At 45.1% G+C, this 27,395-nt stretch overlaps 1 protein-coding gene across 1 annotated transcript in view; it reads right to left on the reverse strand.

The window, feature by feature from the left end:
* Positions 1-27,395, reverse strand: part of LOC126457903 (heat shock protein 70 B2-like) — a 123,581-nt gene that overhangs the window by 21,000 nt on the left and 75,186 nt on the right. Inside the window, exons 5-6 of the mRNA XM_050094583.1 lie at positions 10,454-10,648; positions 4,198-4,371 (exon numbers count right to left, since the gene is read on the reverse strand). Coding sequence (XP_049950540.1) covers positions 4,198-4,371; positions 10,454-10,648 — 369 coding nt within the window. The remainder of the gene's footprint in view (positions 1-4,197; positions 4,372-10,453; positions 10,649-27,395) is intronic.

Raw genomic sequence — 27,395 nt, forward strand, 5'->3', positions numbered from 1 at the left:
TTTAATTCCGGAGGTACGCACAAAACATCATCCGAAATTGTGCTAAACGCATTCTCTGAAAATTATTTCGAGAAGTTAGTTCATGTGCCCACGCGAATAGTACACGGTTGTGAAAACACACTTGACCTCTTAGTAACAAATAATCCTGACTCAATAACGAGTATCACAACGGATACAGGCATTAGTGAACACAAAGTTGTCGTAGCGAGACTGAATATTGTAACCCACAAATCCTCCGGAAATAATAGAAAAATATACCTATTCAAAAAAGCAGATAAAAATTCACTTGACGCCTTCCTGAGAGACCACCTCCACTCCTTCCAAATTAATAATATAAATGTAGACCAGATGTGGCTTGAATTCAAAGAAATAGTATCGGCAGCAATTGATAGATTTATACCAAACAAACTGAACAATGGAGCTGATCCTCCTTGGTACACAAAACGGGTCAGAACACTGCTTCAGAGACAACGAAACAAACATGCCTAATTTAAACAGACGCAAAATCCCCGAGACTGGCTATCTTTTACAGAAGCTCAAAATTTAGCGCTAACTTCAGTGCGAGATGCTTAAAACCAACGAAACAGTTTCGAAACCTGTCAGAAAATCCTAAGAACTATGTGAACTATGTTAGCGGCAAGAAACAATTAATGCTTTCTCAACATTCTGCAATGGAGGTACTATCGAAGCCAGTGCAGCCAAAGCAGAGTTACTAAACACAGCCTTCCGAAATGCCTTCACAAAACAAGACGAAGTAAATATTCCAGAATTCGAATCAAGAACAGCTGCCTACGTGAGTAACGTAGAAGTAAATATACTCGGAGTAGTGAAGCAACTTAAATCACTTAATAAAAGCAAGTCTCTGGCCCAGACTGTATACCAATTAGGTTCCTTTCAGAGTATGCTGGTCCCAGAGTACGCTGATGCATTAGCTCCGTACTTAACAATCATATACAACAGTTCGCTCAACGAAAGATCCGTACCCAAAGTCTAGAAAGCTGCACAGGTCACACCAACATTCAAGAAAGGTAGTAGCAGCAATCCACTAAATTACAGGCCCATATCATTAACGTCGATGTGCAGCAGGATTCTGGAACATATATTGTGTTCGAACAGTATGAAATACCTCGAAGGAAACGGTCTATTGACACACAGTCAACATGGGTTTAGAAAACATCGTTCTTGTGAAACACAACTAGCTTTTTATTCGCATGAAGTGTTGAGTGCTGTAGACAAGGGATTTCAGATCGACACCGTATTTCTGGATTTCCGGAAGGCTTTTGACACTGTACCACACAAGCGGCTTGTAGTGAAATTGCGTGCTTATGGAATATCGTCTCAGTTATGTGACTGCAGTTGTGATTTCTTGTGAAAGAGGTCACAGTTCGTAGTAATTGACGGAGCAAAACAGAAGTGATTTCTGGCGTTCCCCAAGGTAGTGTTAAAGGCCCTTTGCTGTTCCTTATCTATATAAACGATTTGGGAGACAATTTGAGCAGCCGTCTTAGGTTGTTTGCAGATGACGCTGTCGTTTATCGACTAATAAAGTCATCAGGAGATCAAAACAAACAGCAAAGCGATTTAGAAAAGATATCTGAATGGTGTGAAAATTGGCAGATGACCCTAAATAACGAAAAGTGTGAGGTCATCCACATGAGTGCTAAAAGGGATTCGTTAAACTTCGGTTACACGATAAATCAATCAAATCTAACGGCCGTAAATTCAACTAAATACCTAGGAATTGCAATTATGAACAACTTAAATTGGAAGGAACACATAGAAAATGTTGTGGGGGAGCCTAACCAAAGACAAGACACTTAGAAAATATAACAGACCTACTAAGGAGACTGCTTACACTACGCTTGTCCGTCCTATTTTAGAATACTGCTGCGCGATGTGGCATCCTTACCAGATAGGACTGACGGAGTACATCGAAAAAGTTCAAAGACGATCAGCACGTTTTGTATTTTCGCGAAATATGGGAGAGAGTGTCACTGAAATGATACAGGATTTGGGCTGGACGTCATTAAAAGAAAGGCGTCTTTCGTTGCTACGGAATATTCTCACGGAATTCCAATCACCATCTCTCTCCTCCGAATGCGAAAATATTTTGTTGACACCGACCTACAAAGGGAGAAACGACCACCACGATAAAGTAGCGGAAATCAGAGCTCTTACGGAAAGATCCAGGTGTTCGTTCCTTCCACGCACTATGCGAGATTGAAATAATAGAGAATTGTGAAGATGGTTCGATGAACCCTCTGCCAGGCATTTAAATGTGATTTGCTGAGTATCCATGTCGATGTAGATGTACCACTATCTGTATACGTGCATATGACCGTCTCACGACTTTTGTCAGCTCAGTGAACACGTCCGCATCTGTAGGTGAATGGTCAGCATATATGGCTGCCGTGCAGTGGACCCAGGTTTAATTTCAGGTTCTACCAGAGATTTTCCCTTGGTGAGAGGTTTATAATGTGATCCACTGAGCCTGTAGATGCAACATTTCAACATTCGAAAACCGACAACGGCTGGGAGTCTGATGTGCTAACCACATGCCTTCCATACTGCATCAGAATGAAGCCTTATGGCACATTATGACGCAGTGATGGGCGATCACTGCGAAGACCTCTGGGCCTAACAGCGACGCTAGGTTTCTTAATTGTAATAAAAGTGAATAGTTTTGACCAATTACCAGAAAATGTCATGAATGGCAGAAACTCGCTTTTATTTTGGTGAATCCTAGGGTATTAAAAATTTATTAGGTTCTATAATGGAAAGAATTGTTATTTAAATAGCACCATTAAATATCGCTGTTAGGAAGCTTCGTTGGCAAGTCAAGTTACACTGATCAGACAGAACATTATGACCCCCTACCAAATAGCTGGTATGTCCACCTTTTGCGAGAATAACGGCAGCGACGCACGATTTCATGGAAGCAATGAGGCCTTGGTAGTTCGCTGGAGGGAGTTGGCACCACATGTACACACTAAAGTCACCTAATTCCCGTAAATTCCGCGGAGGCGGCGATAAGCTCTGGCACCACGTTCAATCACATCCCAGATGTGTTCGATTGGGTTCAGGTCTGGCATGTTGTGGGGCCAGCACATCAATTGGAACTCACCACTGTGTTCCTCCAACCACTCCATCACACTCCTGGCCCTGTGACATGGCGCATTGTCTTGTTGAAAATGTCACTGCTGTCGGGAAACACGATCGTCATAAAGGGGGTGTACGTCGTCTGCAATCAGTGTACGATACTCCACGGCCGTCATGGTGCCTTGCCCAAGCTCCACTAGCCCCACGGATGTTCACGTGAATTTCCCCAGAGCATAATGGAGCCGCCAGCAGCTTGTCTCTGTCCCGCAGTATACGTGTCAAGAAGCTGTTCTGCTGGAAGACTATAGATCCGCGTTCTTCCACCGGCGTCGTGAAGGATGTGTCGGGATTCATCAGACCATGCAACGCTCTGCCACTGGGTCAACGTGACGATTTCAGTCATAGTTGCCGATGTCGTGGTGTTAACGTCGGCACATGCATGGGTCGCCGGCTGCGGGGGCCCATAGTCACGAGTGTTCAGTACTCTGTGTGCTCAGTACTCTGGCCAGTGTTAATGACTGATGTTAGTCCAGCCACAGTTCACTGCCTGTCCTGTTTTACCAGTTCGGCCAGACTACGATGCCCGACATCTGTAATGAGGGGTGGCCAGCCAAGTCCACGACGTCTGCACGCGCTTTCACCTTGGTTTCGCCTCGCGTTGAAGACACTCGCCACAGCACTCCTCGAACACCTGATAAGTGCCGACCGGGGTGGCCAAGCGGTTCTAGGGGCTACAGTCTGGAACCGCGCGACCGCTACGGTAGTTCTAAGTTCTAGGGGACTGATGACCTCAGAAGTTAAGTCCCATAGTGCTCAGAGCCATTTGAACCATTTTGAACCTGACAAGTCGTGCAGTTTCCGAAATGCTCGGTCCGAGCCTCCACGCCGTGACAATCTGCCCTCGGTCAAACTCAGGTCGCGCGCCTTCCCCATTCTATACATGGACAGCTCGCTCCCTAATACTGCAGGCACCATGCGTAGCAGTCATTCCTCGCCTGGACGGGATCATATCGGTGGTCACAATGTTCTGGCTGATCAGTGTATTCTACGAAGATATTTCGTACTGTGAGTGGTGTTGGAGAGGCAACGAGGAGGTACCTGCGAGCGTCCAGTGCTAGCGTCTCGGGCCGACACGTTGAGGATGCCATTGGCGTCGATGTCGAAGTTGACGTCGATGCGCGGCACGCCGCGGGGCGCGGGCGGGATGCCCACTAGGTCGAAAGTGCCCAGCAGGTTGTTGTCCTTGGTGAGCGCGCGCTCGCCTTCGAATATCTGCCGAACGAAAAACATCATCCAAACAATCGTTCTGATCGATAATAAACGGGACACAACGATCAAGGCCAATAGGGGCGAGATCCGTATGCCTTACGGCCATCGTCTATACAGGGTGTTACAAAAAGGTACGGGCAAACTTTCAGGAAACACTCCTCACACACAAATAAAGAAAAGATGTTATGTGGACATGTGTCCGGAAACGCTTAATTTCCATGTTAGAGCTCATTTTAGTTTCGTCCACCTACGCTCAATGGAGCACGTTATCATGATTTCATGCGGGATACTCTACCTGTGCTACTAGAACATGTGCCTTTACAAGTACGACACAACATGTGGTTCATGCACGATGGAGCTCCTGCACATTTCAGTCGAAGTGTTCGTACGCCTCTCAACAACAGATTCGGTGACCAATGGATTGGTAGAGGCGGACCAATTCCATGGTCTCCACGCTCTCCTAACCTCAACTTGACTTTCGTTTATGGGGGCATTTGAAAGCTCTTGTCTACGCAACCCCGGTACCAAATGTAGAGACTCTTCGTGCTCGTATTGTGGACGGCTATGATACAATACGCCATTCTCCAGGGCTGCATCAGCGCATCAGGGATTCCATGCGATGGAGGGTGGATGTATGTATCCTCGCTAACGGAGGACATTTTGAACATTTCCTGTAACAAAGTGTTTGAAGTCACTCTGGTACGTTCTGTTGCTGTGTGTTTCCATTCCATGATTAATGTGATTTGAAGAGAAGTAATAAAATGAGCTCTAACATGGAAAGTAAGCGTTTCCGGACACATGTCCACATAACATATTTTATTTCTTTGTGTGTGAGGAATGTTTCGTGAAAGTTTGGCCGTACCTTTTTGTAACACCCTGTATGTCGTGGTTTTCCTGCGGAGAAACAGAAGCATAAGCCATTAGAGATATCATTTACTACTTTTGATGGTCCGTTTCTAGCACAAAAAACGTGAATATTGACTCACGCTGTTAGTCAGAAATGAAGAGTGTCAGTAATGATTTACGTTTTTTTTAATGTTAGCAACAGACCAGCAAACGAAGTAAATGTTGATAGAACGAAAGCTTTCACGACCGGATGACATTGCTGCTGGTAAATCTTTCGGTGTATAAGGTCGTTGTCCTCGAAACTGTTCCGTTCAGAATGTTCCGTCCAGAGCTGCGCTGCACATCGTCAGAGGCGTTGCTCCTCTGTTGGGTCTTGCCGACCGACGCTCGGAAGTCCGAGTGTTTCTCTCCTTTGTATTAAAAAAGTAACGGATCGGATCGGAAAGATTTCACAGAAATATGATATTATACCGGTTGTTAGACCAACAAAAAAAATTGGTCAAGCACTCCGATCTGTAAAGGTTAAACGCCATCCTCTGTCAGCATTTGGCATATATAGAATTCGCTAAAGGAACACAAAGTCTTTGCCGACTAGCATAGGCAAAGTACACAAATCGGCTGTAGCAGAACATGCTCTTCAGTCAGGATGTCACGAAGTGAGGTTTTCTGAAACAAAAGTTTTATGTCTAACGACGAAAATTTTAATAAGAAAGGAGAGACTTTGAAATTAGCGACAAATGGACAATAGCTCTGCAGAATCGATAGTGAAGTTTTAACTTTGATAATGATCATTTCTGTTTATCACGTGTGACTCCGATCACGTTTCCTTTTTCTACAGTATAAATGTCGTTCTCAGACGTCAGATGCGTCAGTCGGCAAGAGTAAACGGAGGAGCAATACCTCTGAAGACGTCCAGCGCAGTTCTGGACGAAACGTTAGGAACAGAAGAGTTTCGTGGGCTACCACCTTATACCCCGAAATGTTTACGAGCAGCAAAGTAAATGCTTCTCTTGCTCCATAGGCAGACCAAAACACGTACCCAATACAGAAAACTATTACATTACGACCCTGGTGTATTCATGTTGAATGTTTTTGTATTGTCATTTTTTACCGAACCGCGAGATCATATCTCAAAACGTGTTGCAGTATTAAATAATTTTAAAAAAGGTATCAAAGAACTCGGGCTGGGGGCAGTCTCTACAAAAAATTATTTTAAATTGTAAGAAACAATAGCACTCGAATTCCAACCATTGTTGCTTTAAATGGTGTGAATGTAGACTCGCCTGGAGTATACTATTGATGAACAACCCTCGGGCTTCGAGTGCTCGGACACTGCGAGGCTTGGACGTTGTCATCAGCCATCTTCTGGAATATGTAGGCAGATCGCTTGAGGATAACGAGTACGGCATTCGTCCAAACGTCGCTGTGTCCCTATACTGCCATCTGGCAGACCAACAGCTTTTTATCGTGGCTTTCAGTTTTTCAGGTCGATCATGTCAGTGCATTTGCCTGGTTCAAATGAGAGTGATTGTTAACTCGTGCGAAAGTGACAGAATTGTTTCAAGTGTTTAATCGGAAGTAAGTAGTATTTAAGAGTGAAATAAATGTATTTTTAGGATTTTGTTGTGAAATTTATAGAAGACATCACTTGAAAAACCATGCACAGTTGTTTATTCAACGCAGGCATAAAAACACCGAAGCACTGTCCGCTGCTGGGAAAGATGCGGATGACTGAAATGTGGCAGAGTCGGGTCTGCATTGTGACATGTACTAGCCAGAATAGTATGCACCGTTCTAAAAACATTTCTGTCAACATTATAAGAACGAGTGACTTGATGAGGTTCGAACTATTCATCTCTTGGTCGATTGGTTGGTTTGGGGTGTAAAGGGACCAAACCACAGGGCCATGAGCCCCGTTATCCTCATGCAAACAAGGCTCAAGTTAAAACAATTCCCAAAAGAAGTCGCGGAAAGGAATAGGGCAGAAAACTAACTGGAAACCACACGAAAAGAAAAACGAAAGAAGCCAACCAAAAGTGGAAAACGTACACTAAAGGAAAAGTCGTGGAAGAGATTAAAATAATATAGCAGATGGCTGAGGCTGGCTGGTCACAAGAATAAAAAAAGGATGAACCAGTCACTCTGCAACATACTAAAATCTCCGGCCTTAAAGAGAAGGCGAGATGAATACACATAGGGACAAGAAGAATGCCAAGGCAAACAAACAGCATAGAAAGTGTGAGAAAGAGTTAAAATGGAGGGAGGCTGGATGCTTGGGAGAGAAAGCCAGACACCCACCCTTAGATTGTATTATAAAAACCCGCCACACGAATAAAACGTAAAACAACATCTGCCATCGATGCATTGTCTCCCAACACCGTTGGCAGTGTGGCAGGAAGGTTAAAAGTCCGCCGCAGAGCGGTTAAAATTGGGCAGTCCAACAAAATTTGGACGACTGTCATGTGGGAGTCACAGCGACACCGAGGTGGGTCCTTGCGACGGAGGGGGTGATGTGTTCGCCAAGTATGGCCGATGCGGAACTGGCAAAAGACAAGCGAGTTCCTGCGAGTGGCATACATGGGTGACTGCCACATATTCGTTGTCTCCTTGATAACACGTAGTTTATTTGGTGCGCCGTGCCCAGATCACAAAAACTTTAGGGTGGAAGACCGATCGGAGATCAGTTTCCGGCATGCCCATTTCCAGAGTTGGTTCACCGGTGCGCTGTTTGGCTAGGTGGTCTGCAAGTTCATTGCCTGGGATCCCGACATGTTCTGAGTTCCAAATGAAGGTTACTGAACGCCCACTGTTGCCAAGGGCATAAAGAGACTCCTGGACAATTATTACCAATTGATTGCGTGGGAAGCACTGGTCGAGATGTTGTAAGCGTCTTAAGGAGTCACTAATGCACTGGTATTCGTCAAATTATCCATTTTTGTTTGCGGTTTCAGCATCTACTGTGGAAACAGTTTAATAATACTTTTAAGTTACCGCGCATGCCGCCAAGCTGTCATCTGGAACAGAATTGTTGATGTCATAAGGATCGACACGAGTGAGGGAGTCTAGTCGAAATGATCCAGCACCGAGCGAGGTGGCGCAGTGGTTAACGCACTGGACTCGCATTTGGGAGGACGACCGTTTCAACCCGCGTCTGGCCCTGCAGATTTAGGTTTTCCATGATTTAATTAAATCCCTCCAGGCAAATGCTGGGATGGTTTCTGTCAAGGGGCACGACCGATTTCCTTCCCCACCCTTTTCACAATCCGAGTTTGTACTCCATCTCTAATGACATCGATGTCGACGGGACGTTAAACCTTGGGTTTCTTTCCTTCTTCCGAAATGGGCTGGCTGCAGTGGCGGGCAAGCGTTCGCCTGAGGGCGAGCTCGAGGATCCTAGAGTGGATGTCCCAGGGCCCAAGTAGCTGGGAGGGGGTCCGGTCTGTTGGATTTGGCGACAAATCTTGGACTTTATCGGTTGAGATGATGATCCCAAACATGGCAGCTTCTGGGAGAGTGGCAAACAATGGGTACTAAGAAATATTTCAAATTACAGATTTTTACGGAGATTCATTGCAGATTCACTGCAGTGCAGATTTAAACATACCATCGCAATCGCGTCACTGGTGTGCTTGTACTGACACTTTAATATCAGTAACATTATTAAAACTGCAGAAGTTAGACGGCAGTGTAAATTTTTAATGTTACGCAACCTTTAATAAACTCTTGAACGCTTCATGCAGTCTTTACGATCAAGGTGTAGAATTGATACGCAGAAAGAGTACAGTCTCGGCAACATGTGGGTGGGCCCACATTTTCCCACTGCATTGCAGGAGTTTCGCTGGGAAGACCTTGCACATTCTCCGTACAGTCCTGATCTCTACCCATGCGATTTCCTTATTTTTGGTGCCCAGAGGAAAGACATTAATGGCTGTTGATTTGCTTCGGACGAAGATGTGCACGCGTGGGCACAATCATGGTTCCGTAAGCAATCGCAAAACACTTTTCCATGAAGGCATTGACCGTGTTTGTCTCACAGTGGGATAGATGTCTTAACAGTTATGGTGATTACTTTTGAAATAATAAATAGTTTACTTACTTTTTTCCAATGTATCTCGTTTTCATTTGACTGCTCCTTATATTGCGAAACAACGCCCAGTTACTGTGGAATAAATGCTGCGATAGGTCGTTCGATTTACGAATGTTTTAGTTTCCTTATTGAGAAAAAGGCCAAAAAATTGGTCAGCAGGTACAGTTTTGCAGTTTCTGGAAGTATATGAAGAGCGACTTGATGTTACTGATAAATTGTGCGTAGGAGGAAGCGCTTGTGTGCGACCACATTCACACAAAATAGTTATAAATGAGTCTGGAAAGATTTTTGGGTGAATGAATAAATCTAAATATGAAACCAAAAATGGGAGTCGCATAAAGATTATGGTCTGAAACACCAAGAACTGTACAAACCGTGTGTTGCAGGGGTTCCCAAACGTTTCCTCTGCCAGAATACTATAATTCTTGTACTTCCATGGAGATTCTTATTTATTTGTAAGGCTAATAAAATATGAAATTTTAAGAAATAAGAAAAACTTATTTTATTCAGTGATAACTTCAATTTTAAATCATAAGCAATAACACAGAAACCAAAATAAAAAATAAGAAAAAATGTCGAGAAAGAAACGCTACGTTGTTAATAATTTTTCGTAGAATACTTATTCATTTCCCACGGACCACCAGTGTTCCACGGAACACCCTGTTGTACTGTATGTGAGATATAATAGCTGCGAAAGCAAAAAAATTATAGGTATTAGAAATGGCTACATTAACGAATAAATAAAGTTTTATAATCCCAAAATAGTGGTGCGTCCGCAGATGATGTTTACAAGCCAGTTTTTGGTTGGTTTTTCATGGTAGGCTATATTTTCATCTTCGAGTGCGATTTTTTCTGTAAGTATGTTGGTTGCAAACATTTCATTCCTGCACGAAATGCATTTCGATCGACCATTTGTGTTACTTTGCCTTGTATTTAACTCACATCTTAGCTCTAATGCAGTATAACATTGATACCCCCAGTACGATTTGAGCTGACAGGACAGTTAAAAACCTCGTCACTGCGTAAAATTTGTGGCGTCCTGAGAGACCTGAAGCTCACCGTGCCACAAGCTGTGACGACGCTTTAGCTGCGTGCGTTCGCGGCTTCGCAGCGCCTCTAGCGGAGTCCATAGCGTGAACGGTTTGCGCTCACCTGCACGGTGACGGCGGGCTGGTTGTCGGCGTAGGTGGAGAAGGTTTTGGTGAGCGAGCAGGGGATGCGCGTGTTGCGGTCGACGACGGCCGTCATGATGCCGCCGGCCGTCTCGATGCCCAGGGACAGCGGCGTCACGTCCACCAGCAGCACCTCCTGCAGGTTGGCGCTCTTGTCCCCGCTGATGATGGCCGCCTGCGCACCCCACGTGCAGCCTCTCTTTCGTACACCTCCGCATTACCTTCTACGTCTACATCGACACTGCTGGCCATCAAATTTACAACACAGTAAATAAAGGTAGAACGCAAAAAACCAACATTAAAATAGCATCAAGTGTACTACCAGCGGCGATCAATAAGTTATGCAGTACTTTTCTCCTTGGCCAATTTAAGAAATTTTTCCCTCTTTAGTCTCTATAGCTTCATGAAGTTGTGCGGTAGGTGGCGGCGCTATACGTAGACTTCAAAATGGCGTCCGTAGAGGAGGTGCGTTCCAAGCAGAGGCCCGTCAGTGAGTTCTTTTTGCGGCAGACCAGAGCATCGCAGATATTCACAGGTGTTTGCTTAATGTCTACGGATACATAGCAATTAACAAAAGCACGGTGAGTCGTTGTGCGAATCGTCTGTCATCATCGCAACGGGTCGCACAATCCCGTCCGATGTCCCTCGTGCCCGCCAGCCGCACGCAGTTCACAGTTGTCACTCATGCAGTGTGGTAAGGTGCGCAAATTCTCATTCGAGGTGATCAACGGATCACAATCGAACTCCTCGCTGCTCAACTGAATATCTCTGCTGGTAGTGCTGACACACTCGTCCACCAGTTGGGGCACTCAGAGGTGTTTGTCCACTGGATTCCTCGTCGCCTAACAGAAGACCATAAACACCAACGAAGGACCGGCTCTGCCGAATTGCTTGTGAGTTACGGGGCTGATCGTGACAATTTTTTATCGAACATCGTCACAAGCGATGAACCGTCAGTCTACCACTTCGAATCGGAAACAAAACGGCGATCCATAGGGTGGCGCTAATCCGTCTCTCCACCCAAGAAAAAGTTCAAAATCGTACCCTCAGCCGGTAAAGTGAAGTTGAGGGCCTTCTGGGACTCTGAATGGGTTACTCTGTTTGATTTCCTCTCTCATGGCGCAACGATCAACGCAGAAGAGTATTGTGCTACCCTCAGGAAACTGAAGAAACTACTTCAGAGTGTTTGTCGCCACAAAAATACAAACGAAGTCCTCCTTCTCCATTACAACACAAGGCCTAACACAACTCTTCGCACCCGAGAGGCCTGTTCTTCCTCTTATACCCCACAACCCGGATCTGTTTGGTCCAATGAAAGATGCACTCCACGGGGAACAGTACGTGGATGGTGGGGTGGTTATTGATGTAGCAAGACCTTGGCCCCGACATCGACCAGTAGAGTGGTACTATCCGGGCATACAGGCCCTCGCAGTACGGCAGCGTAACGCCTCGCACTGATCGGAGATTATGTTGAAAAATAGTGTTTAGCAGTCAAAAGAGTGGGGAATAATATGGTGCACTGGAATCCTGAATAAAAGCAACCTGCTTTCAGAAAAAAAATGTGCTCCATTATTTACTGAACACCCCTCATACACATTGGAATCAAATGATTATCATTATAGCGGAACTGTACAAAATATGTAGCAATAACATCATCCGTATTCTGTATATAAGGAAAGATTACACAGTGGAAATTTCATTCGGAAATGACATTTGAATATCACGTTGACAATTATTACTTTGTATCCGTCTAATTACAATTGAATTAAAGAAATCTCTTGTGCCACATGTGTTTCATCTTTTTTAATGAAAGGATCTTCAGTGGCCTGAGATATAGACACATTTGTGTTAATGCGTACTATTTCCTTTCACATATTCGACATTACACACTGAAATTATAAACTGTTCTGGGATTTTCTGCTTTTCTGATATGTAATAGTAGTTTACGTTTCTACTGCAATGAACTAACACACCCTGTAGCCAGAGCGCCCAGTTTCAGGCATTGATCACTGCAGCCAATGACTTATGCCTGATACAGCGCCCTTCAGCGTGGGCAGCTTCCGTGCTTCAGTCTACTTCCGCGAGGCAATGACTGGGGCCACGGAGATCCTTCTGCGAGATGGAGGAATGCGACAGAACTTCTTCCTCCTCATGATCAGCTCCAGATAACAGTATTTATATCCACACAACCAGCCAGTCATCTTTGGACAACTGGACTATGTTTTGATGTCTCGCCTGTGTGGAATGCTACCGTCAAGACGACGATGTTTGAGGAGCGTTCAGTAAGTAATGTAGCAATTTTTTTTTTCTGAAAGCAGGTTGGTTTTATTCAGGATGCCAACACACCATATTATTCCCCACTCTGTTGGCTACAGAACCCTAATTTTTAACGTAATCTGTGTTCAATGTGACGGCATTACGCCACCGTATTGGGACGGCCTAAATACCCGCATGTACTCTACTGATCGACGCCGAAGCCAATGACTGAGGCCACGGATTCTGACACTATCCGAGAACTTTCTGCGAGATGGAGGAATGCGACAGAACTTCTTCCTCCTCATGATCAGCATCGATATCCTCCCAGTCACCCACGTACTGCTACGAGCGCAAACCTTCATTGGGCCAGACAGGTGGAACTCGGAAGTGCGAGATCTGGGTCTAGGGTGGATGAGGAAAATCAGCCCAATGAAGTTTCGTAAGCTCCTCTCGGGTGCGCAGAAGTTTTGGAGGCGTTGCATTGTCATGGAGAACGAGAAGTTCGTTTGCGTTTTTGTGACGACAAACACGCTGAAGTCGTTTCTTCAATTTCCTGAGGGTAATGTATCAGGGACACTTTCCGAGTTGATCGTCACATCATGAGGGAGGACATCAAACAGAGTAACTCTCTCAGAGTCCCAGAAGACCGTCGCCATGACTATACCGGCTTTGAATTTTTTCTTCGGAGCAGAGATGGTGTGGTACCACTCCACGAGTTGCCGTTTTGTTACCGGTTCTAAGTGATGAACCCATGTTTCGTCACCTGTAACGATGTTCGATAAAAATTGTCACGTACAGCCTCATAACGCACAAGCAATTCCGCACAAAAAGTCCTTCATTGCACCATTGCTCTTTATGGTCTACTGTTAGACGGTGAGGAATCAAGCGGGCACTCACCTGTGAGTACCCCAATCAGTGGACAATTGTGTCAGAACTACCATCAGAGTCGCGCAGTTGCGCAGGGAGGTGTTTGATTTTGATCCGCCGATCACCTCGAATGAAAGTGTCCGCATGTTCCAACACTGCAGCAGTGACAGCCACCTGCGGCCGTCCGTCTGGACATCAGACAGGTTTCCTCGACCTCGTTGCGAAGATGACAGACGACTCACCCTGCCTTTTTTCACTCCCACGTCTCCGTAGACATTCTGCAAGCGCATGTGAATATCTGCGATGCTCTGGTTTTCCGCCGAAAGAAACTCAGCTCTGGTTGGAACACACCTCCGTTACGGACGCCATTTTGAAGGCTATGTATAGCACCGCCGTCTGTCGAAACTTCATAAAACTATAGGGACTGAAGTGGGAATATTCCAAGGTGTCCCACAACAAATTCGACATTTTCTTCAACTGAAATTGGACGAGAAGAAAAGGGTTGCATAACTTATTGACCGCTCCTCGTGCCTTTGATGCAGCAGCCCACACCATCATCGAGCTTTGAATGCCCTAGTGCTGCCTGAGTGCGTTGGCAGCCTTACACTGTGCCGCCTACTTGTCGAAGTCGAGCCACCTTCGCAAGTTCAGAGACTTGAACTGAGATCCTCAGCCATGTGGCGCTGGGCATCACGAGGCCAGCCACAGCCATCCGTGAGGGAGGACGTCAAACAGAATACCTCCTTCAGGACCGTCACCATGACTTTACCGGCTGAGAGTTCGGCTTTGAATCTTTTGTGCACATGGGCCCGGACACTTGAGATGGCGCCAGGTCTCTTGAATCAGCGTCAGAGGACATGCGCTGTCGCTGACGGGAACGGTGCTAGGAGGTCAACCTGCAGGGAGACTCTGTGAGGGAATGTGTGTCACACTCACCAGTGTTCAAGTGAACAACAGCTGTGACAAGAAGATTGAATGTTTACAAATAATAAACATAAAGGACATTTGTATCCATGGACTGCTTTCTTCTCCTGCATTAGAGTAGAGAATTACTCGTCTATACCAGACCACACTCCGCCTGTGTCACGTTACCTACAGATTTCGGAGATGCTGCTCTACATGCGTTCTTTTTCCCGTTTTACAGCTGTTCTTCTTCTGGTTACTGCCATACGAAATTTAGTTTGCACTGCCCTAGGAAATGAACACTTAATTGCTTGTTGTTATTCCTGCATTTGTTCAAATGGTTCAAATGGCTCTGAGCACTATGGGACTTAACTTCTTTGGTCATCAGTCCCCTAGAACTTAGAACTACTTAAACCTAACTAACCTACGACATCACACACATCCATGCCCGAGGCAGGATTCGAACCTGCGACCGTAGCGGTCGCGCGGTTCTAGGCGACTTCGGCCGGCCTGCACTTGTTACCAGCCATTGAATGTTATAGCCAACTATCGAAAGTCTGTTTGTGACGTCAGTGATATAGTAATATATGGACACACAGCCGCTTAGCTGCAGATTACTTCTCCCCTCCCCCCCCCCCCTTTTCTCTCTCTCTCTCTCTCTCTCTCCCCATCTTTGTGTGTGTGTGTGTGTGTGTGTGTGTGTGTGTGTGTGTGTGTGTGTATGTTTGTGAGTGGGGGGGTGGGGGGGTGGGGTGGGTGTTTGGGTGGGTAAGTGTGTGGGTGGGCTTGTATTAACATGGTTAGGTATACAAACGGATACTGTTTTACGCTATCATTTCTTGTATTAAGTTTAGCAAAGCATTTGTTGATATGTGTCTTGTCATTTATCATGTGTTCGTTCTCTGCGAAGAGATTCTGAATGTGGTAGTTGTCCTGCATTGCTATAATGCATTTGTTGTGGTTAGCTATCTCGATGATTTTCATATCTTGTTGCAAGAAGCTAAGATGATGTTTTAAGTGCTCTACAAATCTGAAATGGTTTGTTTCATACATCCAATACCTGATATGTTCCTTGTACTGTTCTAAAATTTCTGCATGTCACGCCTATGTATACTGCATTACAACTTTGACATTAAAATCAGTATGTTTTTTATCCCTAGAATTTTCACATTTGATTGTTGGTTGGCGTAAGTTTGTTTGGTGAGTTTGCACAGTTTTATATGCTGAATGGAGACCCTGTTTCTTTAGTGAGTTTGCCACTCCGTGTGTTCAATTAAGTATGTAAGTCATAGTATAACATGTACTTTGTTTCTGTGTGCTGTTGTCGTTGTGTATGTGTGTTGTGTGCATTTTATGTTTCGCATAGTATCATGTTCTGGTACTGCCTTTGCGAATATAGCCTCTTAACCTCATTCAGTAACCAACACTTTTCTGCATATAATTTCAACGTTTCTGTGGCTGGTTTCGATTTAAGTTGTTCCTCTTGCAAGTCTGGTTGAACGTTATGTGCTGCATCGTTTTCTGGAGCCTCAGATCTATTTTCTTGTATTTTTTCTACTTGTTGACAGGAAATGCTTGACAAAGTTGTAATAACGTCTCTAACTTTTGTTTTCCTCTTGTACACAGTTGTGTGTAGTATTATGTTGTTATTAATCAACATAATATTACATTGAGGTGACAGAAGTCATGGGATACCTCATAATTTCATGTCGGAATCCTTTTGCCAAGCTTAGTGCAGCTACTCGGCGTGTCATGGACTCAACAAGTCATTGGAAGTCCCCAGCAGAAATATTGAATCATGCTGCCCTTATAGCCCGCCATAATTGCGGAACTGTTACCGGTGCAGGATTTTGTACATGTATTGACCTGACCTCTTAGTTATGTCCCATAAATGTTCGATAGAACTCATGTCGGGCGATCCGAGTAGCTAAATCATTCGCTTAAATTATGCAGAATGTCCTTCAAATCAATCACGAATAATTGTGGCCTGGTGAAATGGCGCATTGTCATCTACACAAATTTCATTGTTTTTTGGGAACATGAAGTCAATACATGGTTGCAAATGATCTCCAAGTAGCCTTATATAACCATTTTCAGTCAATGATCGGTTCAGTTGAGCCAGAGGTCGCAGTCCGATCCATGTAAACACAGGCCACACCATTGTGGAGCCAGGACCAGCTTGCACAGTTGCCCTGTTGACAACCTAGGTCCATGGCTTCGTGGGGTCTACGCCACAACCGAACCATACCATCAACTTTTACCAGCTGAAATCGGGACTCATCTGACCAGGCCACTGTTTTCCAGTCGTCTAGGGTCCAATCGATATGGTCATTAGGCCAGGAGAGGTGCTTACACGTGATGCCGTGCTGTTAGCAATGGCACTCGCGTATGTTGTCTGGTGCCACAGCCCACTGACGCCAGATTCCGCCTCACTGTCCTAAGGAGTAAGTTCGTCGTACGTCTCACGTTGATTTCTGCTGTTATTTCACGTAGTGATGCTTGTCTGTTAGCACTGACAATGTATTCAAACGCCTGCTCTTGGTCGTTAAGTGAAGGCCGTCGGCCGCTGCGTTGACTGTGGTAAGAGATAACGCCTGAAATTTATTATTCTTGGCGCACTCTTGACACTATGGATCTTGGAGTATTGAATTCGTTAACGATTTCCGAAATGCAATGTCCCATGCATCTAGCTCTAACTACCAGTCTGCGTTCAAAGTCTGTTAAGTGCTGTCATGTAGCCATAATCAAGTCAAAAACCTTTTCACGTGAATCACTTGAGTACAAATGACAGCTCTGCCAATGCACAGCTCTTTTACACCTTATGCGTGAAATACTACTGCCATCTGTGTTTATGAATATCGCTATCCCATGACAAAAGTTAAAGATGTTACTATGCACCCAAATGTTGTTTATTTGTTCAAAGATCATGTTATGTTTTTATGGGATGGAATGACAGGATCACGGCCTGTAAAGATTGTGGTTTATCACTCCATAATATTACTGCTCACATCTGAATCTCACAACTGTTATACGAATGTCGAATTCATAGAAGGACAATGCTCAACACCCTGGCTAGAAGCATCCTACAAGACAGTTACATTGTTTGCTTGGCTTTGCAGCCATCAGTAGGTATGTAGTGCCGGTTCAAGCACAGAGCATGCCATTGATGAGGTCATCGATGATGTAATCAGTGACACACACTGCGCTTGAACCAGCATTACCTACCTACTGCCACCTCTTGTACATCGAGTCAGGAAATAGGAAGACAAGAATTCATATGGACAATGCAACAATGTGTGGAGCACGTTGGACTGTTAGCACAGCAACTATTATTGCAGCTTCCCTTGACACTGCAGCACAGAAAGGCAGGCCAATGGTTGTTCGCCTAAAAACAACAGCGGATACAGGAGTGCCACCACGTCCGCTTTTCAGACGAGTCCTGGTTCCACCACAGCATATGATGGACATGTCTGAAGGCTCCCAGCAGAACGAACATAGCTATATGGCATTGTACAGGATATGCCGATAATGGCGTGAGGGAGGAAGAATGTGGACATCTAGGTGAGTAAAAGAACACAGAAATGGAAAACACTGGCTGCAGGTTTATTCCACTAAATCTAGCCTGAATCTATACAGCTGTAAGATGTAGATAGTGGCAGATTACCGAGAGCCAGACTAAAGGGTTATAGCACCCGATTAAGGAGAAGCAGGAAGGTACTTGCAGTTGGGTCAAGGCCTGGTTAGCAAGAGAGCGTCTTGGCGCTGACATGTACTTTCACAAGTCGGTTCTGGGCTCCTCACGTGACCGTTCACAATCATCTGATTGGCTGTTAGAAGGGACTTTGCAAATATGGCCTAGTCATCAGTACTCACTATGAGAAAGCTATCCACGTTAACTGAATGTGAGTAGTTGGCCATATCCAGCAGGCTCCAGTATGAAACCAGCCCAGACCCAGGAACATCTCTCAGCAGTGAAACACAGCATCACTGCCTCAGAATGAAAAATTGAAAAGAAAAAAAATTTAGTTGACAATAACGTTTTGAGCTTGGCATGGGGGTCCACCACGTACAGCATTCATCACAGTCACATGGGTACAGCACCCTGGAGTGATAGTATGGATGCTACTGAGTACTCGACAAGATCACCTACGGTTCACATAGCGGTAATTTGGACTGATACATTTCTGATGTATTAAGACTGATGACAGTGCCATATCTTCGAGGTTTCCATGACACCATCGCCAAACAAGATAACGCAAGACCACATCTTGCCCATGCTGTGTTCACCCACCTTAATGCAGAGGCTGTTCGACTTTTATCATGCGCAGCAGATCTCTCTCTGGGTTTACGAGAGGCTGTCCCACCACAACTCGCTAGTCACTATCGTCGATGAACTGTGGCATAGAATCAAAGCCGTGTGGAACGACGTACCAGTATCTGCCAGCCAACGTCAGTTTAATTCTACACTCAGAAGTATTAGAGCCACTGCTGCTGCAAGAGGTGGCAGCTTTGTGTAATAAATTTCACATCCTGCACGTCCGAAAATCACCCGAAAATTTGACCGTGTATTCTCCCTAATGTAGTAGAGAGGGTGTCTCAAAGTTTTTGGGTCAAACAGAAACGGGTGGTAGTGGGTCCACAACCGATTACAGTGAGATAGATAACGAGTGGTTGGAAATGCATATTTATCGTGTTGTGGACATACACAGCATAACCGCGTAACAACAACGTAGCTCATAGTAACTGTTCAAAGGGGCGACCGTCAATCTCAGTGAATGCACGGCAACAGTCCATGACGTTTCTTTCAAAGATCCCCGGTGTCTGATGTACCAGAGGACAGTAAGCTTGGACCCTAGCAATCAAGTCTTCATCCATTTCAACGGGCGTTTCATACACCAAAGTCTTGAAAAAGTCCAGAGCCGTGAGATCCGGCGATCGTGCTGATCATGGGACAGGACCTTCTCTTCCCGCCGCGCGGGGTAGCCGCACGGTCTAGAGGCGCCTTGTCACGGTCCGTGCGGCTCTCCCCGTCGGAGGTTCGAGTACTCCCTCGAGTAAGGGTGTGTGTGTTGTCCATAGCGTAAGTTAGTTTAATTTAGATTAAGTAGTGTGTAGGCTTAGGAATCGATGACCTCAGCAGTTTGGTCCCATAAGACCTTACAATAAATTTCCAAAAATTTCCCTTCCAATCCGACGGTGAGCGTACGTGTTTTTCGGGTGCTCGAGAGCACTGGCATCGAAGTGGGCTGGTGCACAGTCGTGCTAAAACCACATCCCTCTGTGGACAACAACGGGCACAGCCTCCAAGAACTGCATGCGCCTTTGCAATACATGTATTGGGAAGGGCGGTCGTCGCTTTCAACACTTACTATGAGCTACGCTGTTGATATGCGATGTATAGTGTGTATGTCCACAACACAATAACTATGCATTTCCGACCACTGGCTCCCTATCTCAATATAACCGGTTGTGGTCCCACTATCACCTATTTTTAATTTGACAAACGGTTTGAGACACACTGTATTTGCACAATAAGTAAAATTTGGTGTTGCGGCATTAATGGTCATCAGTGTATAATCCTCAAGCCGCATTACAATGTGTGTCCATGGATACTTCTGGTATCAGTATAATTTCTCTCTTTTCTGTTACATTCACGAATGGTGCAGGAGATTAGTGACTGTTTATATTTCTCAGTATGAGCTTTAACTCTGAAATATCCTGTGGATTTCGTCCTTGGCGTTTCCATGATGTCACACTCGTGGACTCGGCCAGAATCCACTCATAGTTTCTGATGTGCGGCACGTGAGACAAACTACACATGTACTGCTCGTAACATTTACTAGGAAATACTTATTGACGGATATGGATTAAATCTCACCACTGTTGAGTACTCAAGTAAGAAATAAGGGTCGCCAGTCTCTGTTTGGCCCGCGAGGCAGGATTAAAATTATCACTTTTTCTATGTTACCAATAAATGCTCTGTACCATCTAACTACTTTCAGAAACATTTCACAATACGATCTCTGGATGGAAGATGTACACCGCTAACAGTTCACTCATGCCTCTAGTTGGCTGCTGGCAACTACGGCCTGTAATCTCCACCAGAAACAAAACAAGATAACAGCTCAAAGGCAATGCCGGTACGAAAAAGATGACACCATAACATCACACCTTCAGTTTACACGAAACCAAATTTAACTTACTGGCTTCAGTTAAAATTCGTCAATCCCACCGCTTTTATCCAATACCACCTTCAATAGGCTACTGGATCTGCGATCTGATATAAGAGCTCTGCTTACCAAGCACCAAGAGTAATTAATTAGAATTTCATACTCACACACGGGAACTCTGATATTTCGGGAAACATAGACTATCAACATGACAGGACAGCGCCGTGGATAGATGAAAAGCGGGCTCGTAGGGGCCACAGCAGTGAGAACTAAAGCGCCAAAGAAACTGGTATAGGCACGCGTATTCAAATACAGAGATATGTAAACAGTCAGAACACGGCGCTGCGGTCGGCAACGTCTATATAAGACAACAAGAGTCTGGCGCAGTTGTTAGATCGATACTGCTGCTACAATGGCAGGTTATCAACATTTAAGTGAGTTTGAACGTGGTGTTACAATCGGCGCACCAGCGATCGGACACGGCATCTCTGAGGTAGCGATGAAGTTGGTATTTTCCCGTACAATCATTTCATGAGTGTACCCTGAATATCAGGAGTCGGCCGGAAAAAGATCCTGCAAGAACGTGCTCAACGAAACATCATCGATATGGGCTTTCGGAGCCGAAAGCCCATTCTTGTACATGACTGCACGACACAAGGTTCTACGCCTCGCCTGGCCCGTCAACACCGAAATTGTTCTGCTGACGACTGGAAACATGGTGCCTGGTCGGGCGACTCTCGTTTCAAATTGTATCGAGCGGATGGACGTGTTTGAGTATGGAGACTACCTCATGACTCTACAGAGCCTGCATGTCAGCAGGAGACTGTTCGAGCTGGTGGAGGCTCTGTAATGATGTGGGACGTGTGCAGTTGGAGTGATATGGGACCTCTGATACGTCTATATACGACTTTGACAGGTGATACGTATGCAAGCATCCTGTCAAATTACCTGCATCCATTCATGTCTATTGCGCATTCCGACGGACTTGGGCAATTCTAGCACGACAATGCGACGCCCCACATGTCCAAAATTGCTACAGAGTGGCTTCAGGAAGACTCTTCCGAAATTAAACATCTCCGCTGGCCACCAAACTCCCCAGGCATGAATATTAATGAGCATATCTGGAGGGGTGTTCAGAAGAGATCTCCACTCCTCGTACTCTTACGGATTCATGGACAGCGCTGCACGATTCAAGGTGTCGGTTCCCTCCAGCACTATTTCAAACATTAGTCGAGTCCATGCCACGTCGCATTGCGGCACTTCTGCGTGCTCGCGGGAGCCCTACACGATACCAGGCAGGCGTACCAGTTTCTTTGGCTCTTCAGTGTAGTTCCGGACGACAACGACAACAAAAGCGTGTTGTCAGGGTTACCTATGGATGCCGCTGCTGCGAGCAGAGGCGCTCATCTCACTGACCGGCGGCAGCCACATCGCTCCTAGGAGCCGCTCCTAGCGCCGATCTACAGGGAGTCTATAATTGAAGTCCCAGTTTCAAAACGCTGCAGAAAGAGAAGCTGTGCCCAGAATGACGTCAAATTTGATCAGCGTCAGCGTATTATTGACGCCGGGCGAAACGCATGGAACAAAAAAATTAACGAAAATTTTACCAGTAGATGGAGCTGTAAGCGTCCGAATATGCACACCTACAGACGCGCGGCCCGCGGTTGATGCTCAGATTTGGTGCGAGATGCCCATTGTGACTTGTCTCCATGAAGGATCGCGCGCTACTGGTAAAGCTCTTTTACGATAACGATGACTGTGCGCCGGTAGCCTTCCAGAAGTTCCGGAGAGTCAAGTGTATGAGAAAGGTATTGGTCCGATATCTGCTAATGATCTGGAGAAAATGATTACAAAGTTCTAAAAGACAGGTTCTTTAGCAGTGCACTGTGCAAAGGGAGGAAAACACTTAATACGAAATGTGTCGAAGATGTGGTCACAGCACTGCAGAAGGGGTAAGCGGTGATTTGCAAACATGCAGTGCACGGGGAATTGCCCAAACGTTGGACATGCCTGCAAGCACACTGCATAAAATCCTATCTAATATTGGTAGGGGCAAAATACAGGGAGCGAAATGCTATTTACAATTTGTACAGAAACCAGATGGCAGTTATAAGAGTCGAGGGGCATGAAAGGGAAGCAGTGGTTGGGAAGGGAGTGAGACAGGGTTGTAGCCTATCGCCGATGTTATTCAATCTGCATATTGAGCAAGCAGTAAAGGAAACAAAAGAAAAATTCAGTGTAGGAATTAAAATCCACGGAGAAGAAATAAAAACTTTGAGGTTCGCCGATGACATTGTAATTCTGTCAGAGACAGCAAAGGGCCTGGAAGAGCAAAATGGTTCAAATGGCTCTGAGCACTATGGGACTTAACTTCTGTGGTCATCAGTCCCCTAGAACTTAGAACTACTTAACATCAGTCCCCTAGAACTTAGAACTACTTAAACCTAACTAACCTAAGGACATCACACACATCCATGCCCGAGGCAGGATTCGAACCTGCGACCGTAGCCCTGGAAGAGCAGCTGAACGGAATGGACAGTGTCTTGAAAGGAGGATATGAGATGAACATCAACAAAAGCAAAACGAGCGTAATGGAATGTAGTCGAATTAAATCGGGTGATGCTGAGGGAATTAAATTAGGAAGTGAGACACTTAAAGTAATAAATGAGTTTTGCTATTTCGGTGGCAAAATAACTGATGATGGTCGAAGTAGAGAGGATATAAAATGTAGACTGGCAATGGCAAGGAAAGCGTTTCTGAAGAAGAGAAATTTGTTAACATCGAGTATAGATTTAAGTGTCAGGAAGTAGTTTCTGAAAGTATTTGTATGAAGTGTAGCCATGTATGGAAGTGAAACGTTGACGATAAATAGTTTAGACAAGAAGAGAATAGAAGCTTTCGAAATGTGGTGCTACAGAAGAATGCTGAAGATTGGATGGGTAGATTACATAACCAATGAGGAGGTACTGAACAGAATTGGGGAGAAGAGAAATTTGTGGCACAACTTGACTAGAAGAAGGGATCGGTTGGTAGGACATATTGTGAGGCATCAAGGGATCACCAATTTAGTATTGGTGGGCAGCGTGGAGGGTAAAAATCGTAGAGGGAGACCAAGTGATGAATACAATAAGCAGATTCAGAAGGATGTAGGTTGCAGTAGGTACTGGGAGATGAAGAAGCTTACGCAGGACAGAGTAGCATGGAGAGCTGCATCAAACCAGTCTCTGGACTGAAGACCGGCCGGCCGCGGTGGTCTAGTGGTTCTAGGCGCGCAGTCCGGAACCGCGGGACTGCTACGGTCGCAGGTTCGAATCCTGCCTCGGGCATGGATGTGTGTGATGTCCTTAGGTTAGTTAGGTTTAATTGGTTCTAAGTTCTAGGCGACTGATGACCTCAGAAGTTAAGTCGCATAGTGCTCAGAGCCATTTGAACCATTTGACTGAATACCACAACAACAACAGTATTCTTCATTGCTGCTATTACAAAATCATTCATGTTCAGGAGTTGTTTCCTACTGACCTGCCAGCAAAACAAACATTCCCACTGGATTTTCTTGCTCGCACGGAAGTGGACAATGAATAGCCATGGAACATTCTGTGGACAGATGTCAATACGCACAATTGCAGAATATTGGCAACGGAAAATCCGCATGTGCATCAACTAGTGCTACTTCATTCTGTAGGCATCGTTTATCGCAGGCCCATATTTTTTCGAGCATATGAGACCCGCGTGTCTTGTTACTTGTACCACACTGGTAACTGTATAAGAGTATTTTGCGCACCAACGTCATTCCAATGTTTCAACAGCACGAAAGGCGCTCCTCCGCACACTGCGTAACCAGTGAGGCGGCTGCTGCAGAGGCATTTCGGGAATACTAGAATTATCAGCCGTCATTTTCCTAGCCTTCCAGATCCCCTGGCCGTCTAGATCACCTGATCTTCATCCGTATGACTTCTGTCTGTGCGGTTATCTGAAAAATGTCGTGTTCGGTGTTCCAGTTGCGAACATAGCTGAACTGAAGGCACGCTCTGTGCAACGCATTCTTAACGTGACCCCCTAGACACACAGATCTGTCGTGGAACATGCTGTTTCTCGATTTCAGCTTGTGGCAGGTAACGGTGGACAGCATGTTGAATATGTATTGCATCTGTCTTATGACAATTAGAAACCAGTCATTCTGCTTTTTATGCGTGTTTTGGCCGCAGGACGATTAAAAACTGACGTCATTTTGCTTTTTATCCGGTTTTTGTCTCAGAGCAATTAAAAACCGATTTTTCCCATCCGATGTGTTACGACCTTGCCGTGATGGATAGCTTTACTTAACTAACTGTGCCACAACTGTTGACTGCCGAACTCGTGCAGTCATGAAAATTCAACAGTGCGGATGATGTAATGTGCAACTCAAATCAGAGCAGTCGTACTGCGATTCATGCGCCAATTGTAGCCGACCTCATTTACGTTAAGACGCCTACAGCGCCATCTATTGGTAAAATTTTTGTTAAATTTTTTTTATTCCAACACGTTCCCCCTGCGTCAATAATATGCCGTTCAAATCTGATGCCGACCACTGTGGCCGAGCGGTTCTAGGCGTTTCAGTACGGAAACGCGCTGCTGCTACGGTTGCAGGTTCGAATCCTGCCTCGGGCATGGATGTATGTGATGTCCTTAGGTTAGTTAGGTTTAAGTAGTTCTAAGTCTATGGGACTGATGACCTCAGATGTTAAGTCCCACAGTGCTTAGAGCCATTTGAACCATTTTTGAATCAAATCTGATGTCATACTACGCAATGGTTCTCTGCCCACAGCGTTTTGAATCTGGAACTTTAATTATGGACACCCTACACGTATTTGCTTCTACCCTATAAAGTGTTCGCAAACAGATCACTGCATATTTTTCTGCCGGCATTGTACTTAAACGACCAGTGCCCAGCAGTCGAAGCCACCGCTGCCTCCCTACGAAGCCGACCTTGCACTGCCAGCCATCCACAGAGAAGCAGACCTGCGACCTTAGCCTCACTGGTCTCTGGTGCCAGGACTTAGGTATTCCCGGACTGCCACTGTGTTAGTGCTATTGGACAGCCGCCCAAAATAGTGATCCTTTTCAAAAATGGCTCAAATGGCTCTGAGCACTATGGGACTTAACATCTGAGGTCATGAGTCCCCTAGAACTTAGAACTACTTAAACCTAACCAACCTAAGGACAGTACACACATCCATGCCCGAGGCAGGATTCGAACCTGCGACCGTAGCAGCAGCGCGTTTCCGGACTGAAGCGCCTAGAACCGCTCGGCCACAGTGGCCGGCGTCAGATTTGAACGGCATATTATTGACGCAGGGAGAAACGGCTGGCTGACCCTTTTCCAGATATCTTTTTTTGTCTGTATAATATTCAGTGGACTTGTTTAATAATGGGCAGCTACTACAAACTTTTCACAGACTACTTACAAGCAGACAACACACAGTCTACTCTGCTAGCTAGAAGTTTTTGTGTCTTTTCTTGGTGGCCGAATTATTGGGAGCTCACGGAGAATCGTGAAGTGTTCTCTTATGCGAACTCTTTCAAAGTTTCCCATACTGGCGGAACAAGTTGATTGATCTCTAGAGATCAGCTCTTGATTTGATACGCACAATTCTCTTAAAAGATCATCCGCGCCCTATCGAGTCCCCTACTAGCGTGCTACATCCGAGATGACTATCCGAGGACTTCCTTAATTCACTAGCTCCAATTTGGAATATACGAGAATTTGTTAAACATAAAACGTAAAAGTTAAACTCATTTCTGGCGGTATTTTGTCTGGAGTGTTGCTTTGTATGTAAATGTAACATGGGCAGCTAACAGCACCAACAAGAAAAGGACGGAAGATTTTGAAATGTGGTGCTATAAAAGAACGCTGAATAATGGGTGGCAGACTGGACAATCAGTGGAGAGGAATTGGATGAAATCGGACAAAAAGTAAATCTAGGATAGTGTTCGACTAAAGTAAGGGATAGTTTATAAGGGTACATTGCGAGGCACCAAAGAATAAAAAGTACGGGAGCTGTTCAAAAAGTATCCGACTTTATTTTTTATTGTTGAAACCAACTACGGTACGGGGCGTGTGCGTTCTCTATGTTGGTAGGCATTTTTTCCGCAGCTGCCGAAACAAACAGTTGCTGGATAGCCGTTGAAAAGTGAACACATGTAAGTGGCAGTCTTCTGACTTTGTGTCGTGGGCAAAATGCCAGGAAAAATGGAACAACATGGTCGCATTAAAATTTTGCTTTAAGCTTGGCGATTCTCAAGTTAAAACAATCCGCAAGATTCGACAAGTAGCGACAAAGCAATGGTTACCACACAAATAACAAGTGTTTCAAAGATAACCGAGCATCAGTGAATAATGACGATCCATAACATCTGCAAATGAAGTTGTTATTGATCACGTACGGACCCTCCTGATGCAGAATAGACGAATCATAATCGCTAAACTTGCAGACGAGGTTTAAATTAATACTGAATCTATTCGTTCCACTTTAACGGAATATATGGACGTCAGGACGGTGCCAGCAAAATCTGTGCCGAAATTGCAAAAAACTGAGCAGAAGGAACTTCGTTCGGAGATCGCACAGGACATGTACTGTGAACAGTAACCCTAACTTTCTTAACACAGTGATGATTGGTTATGAGCCACGAGTTTATCATCTCCAACACCAAAAGAATCGAGGCAGGTCCGCAGTAATGTAAAAGTAA

The sequence above is a fragment of the Schistocerca serialis genome, chromosome 1 (genome assembly GCF_023864345.2).
Source record: "Schistocerca serialis cubense isolate TAMUIC-IGC-003099 chromosome 1, iqSchSeri2.2, whole genome shotgun sequence".
NCBI lineage: Eukaryota > Metazoa > Arthropoda > Insecta > Orthoptera > Acrididae > Schistocerca > Schistocerca serialis.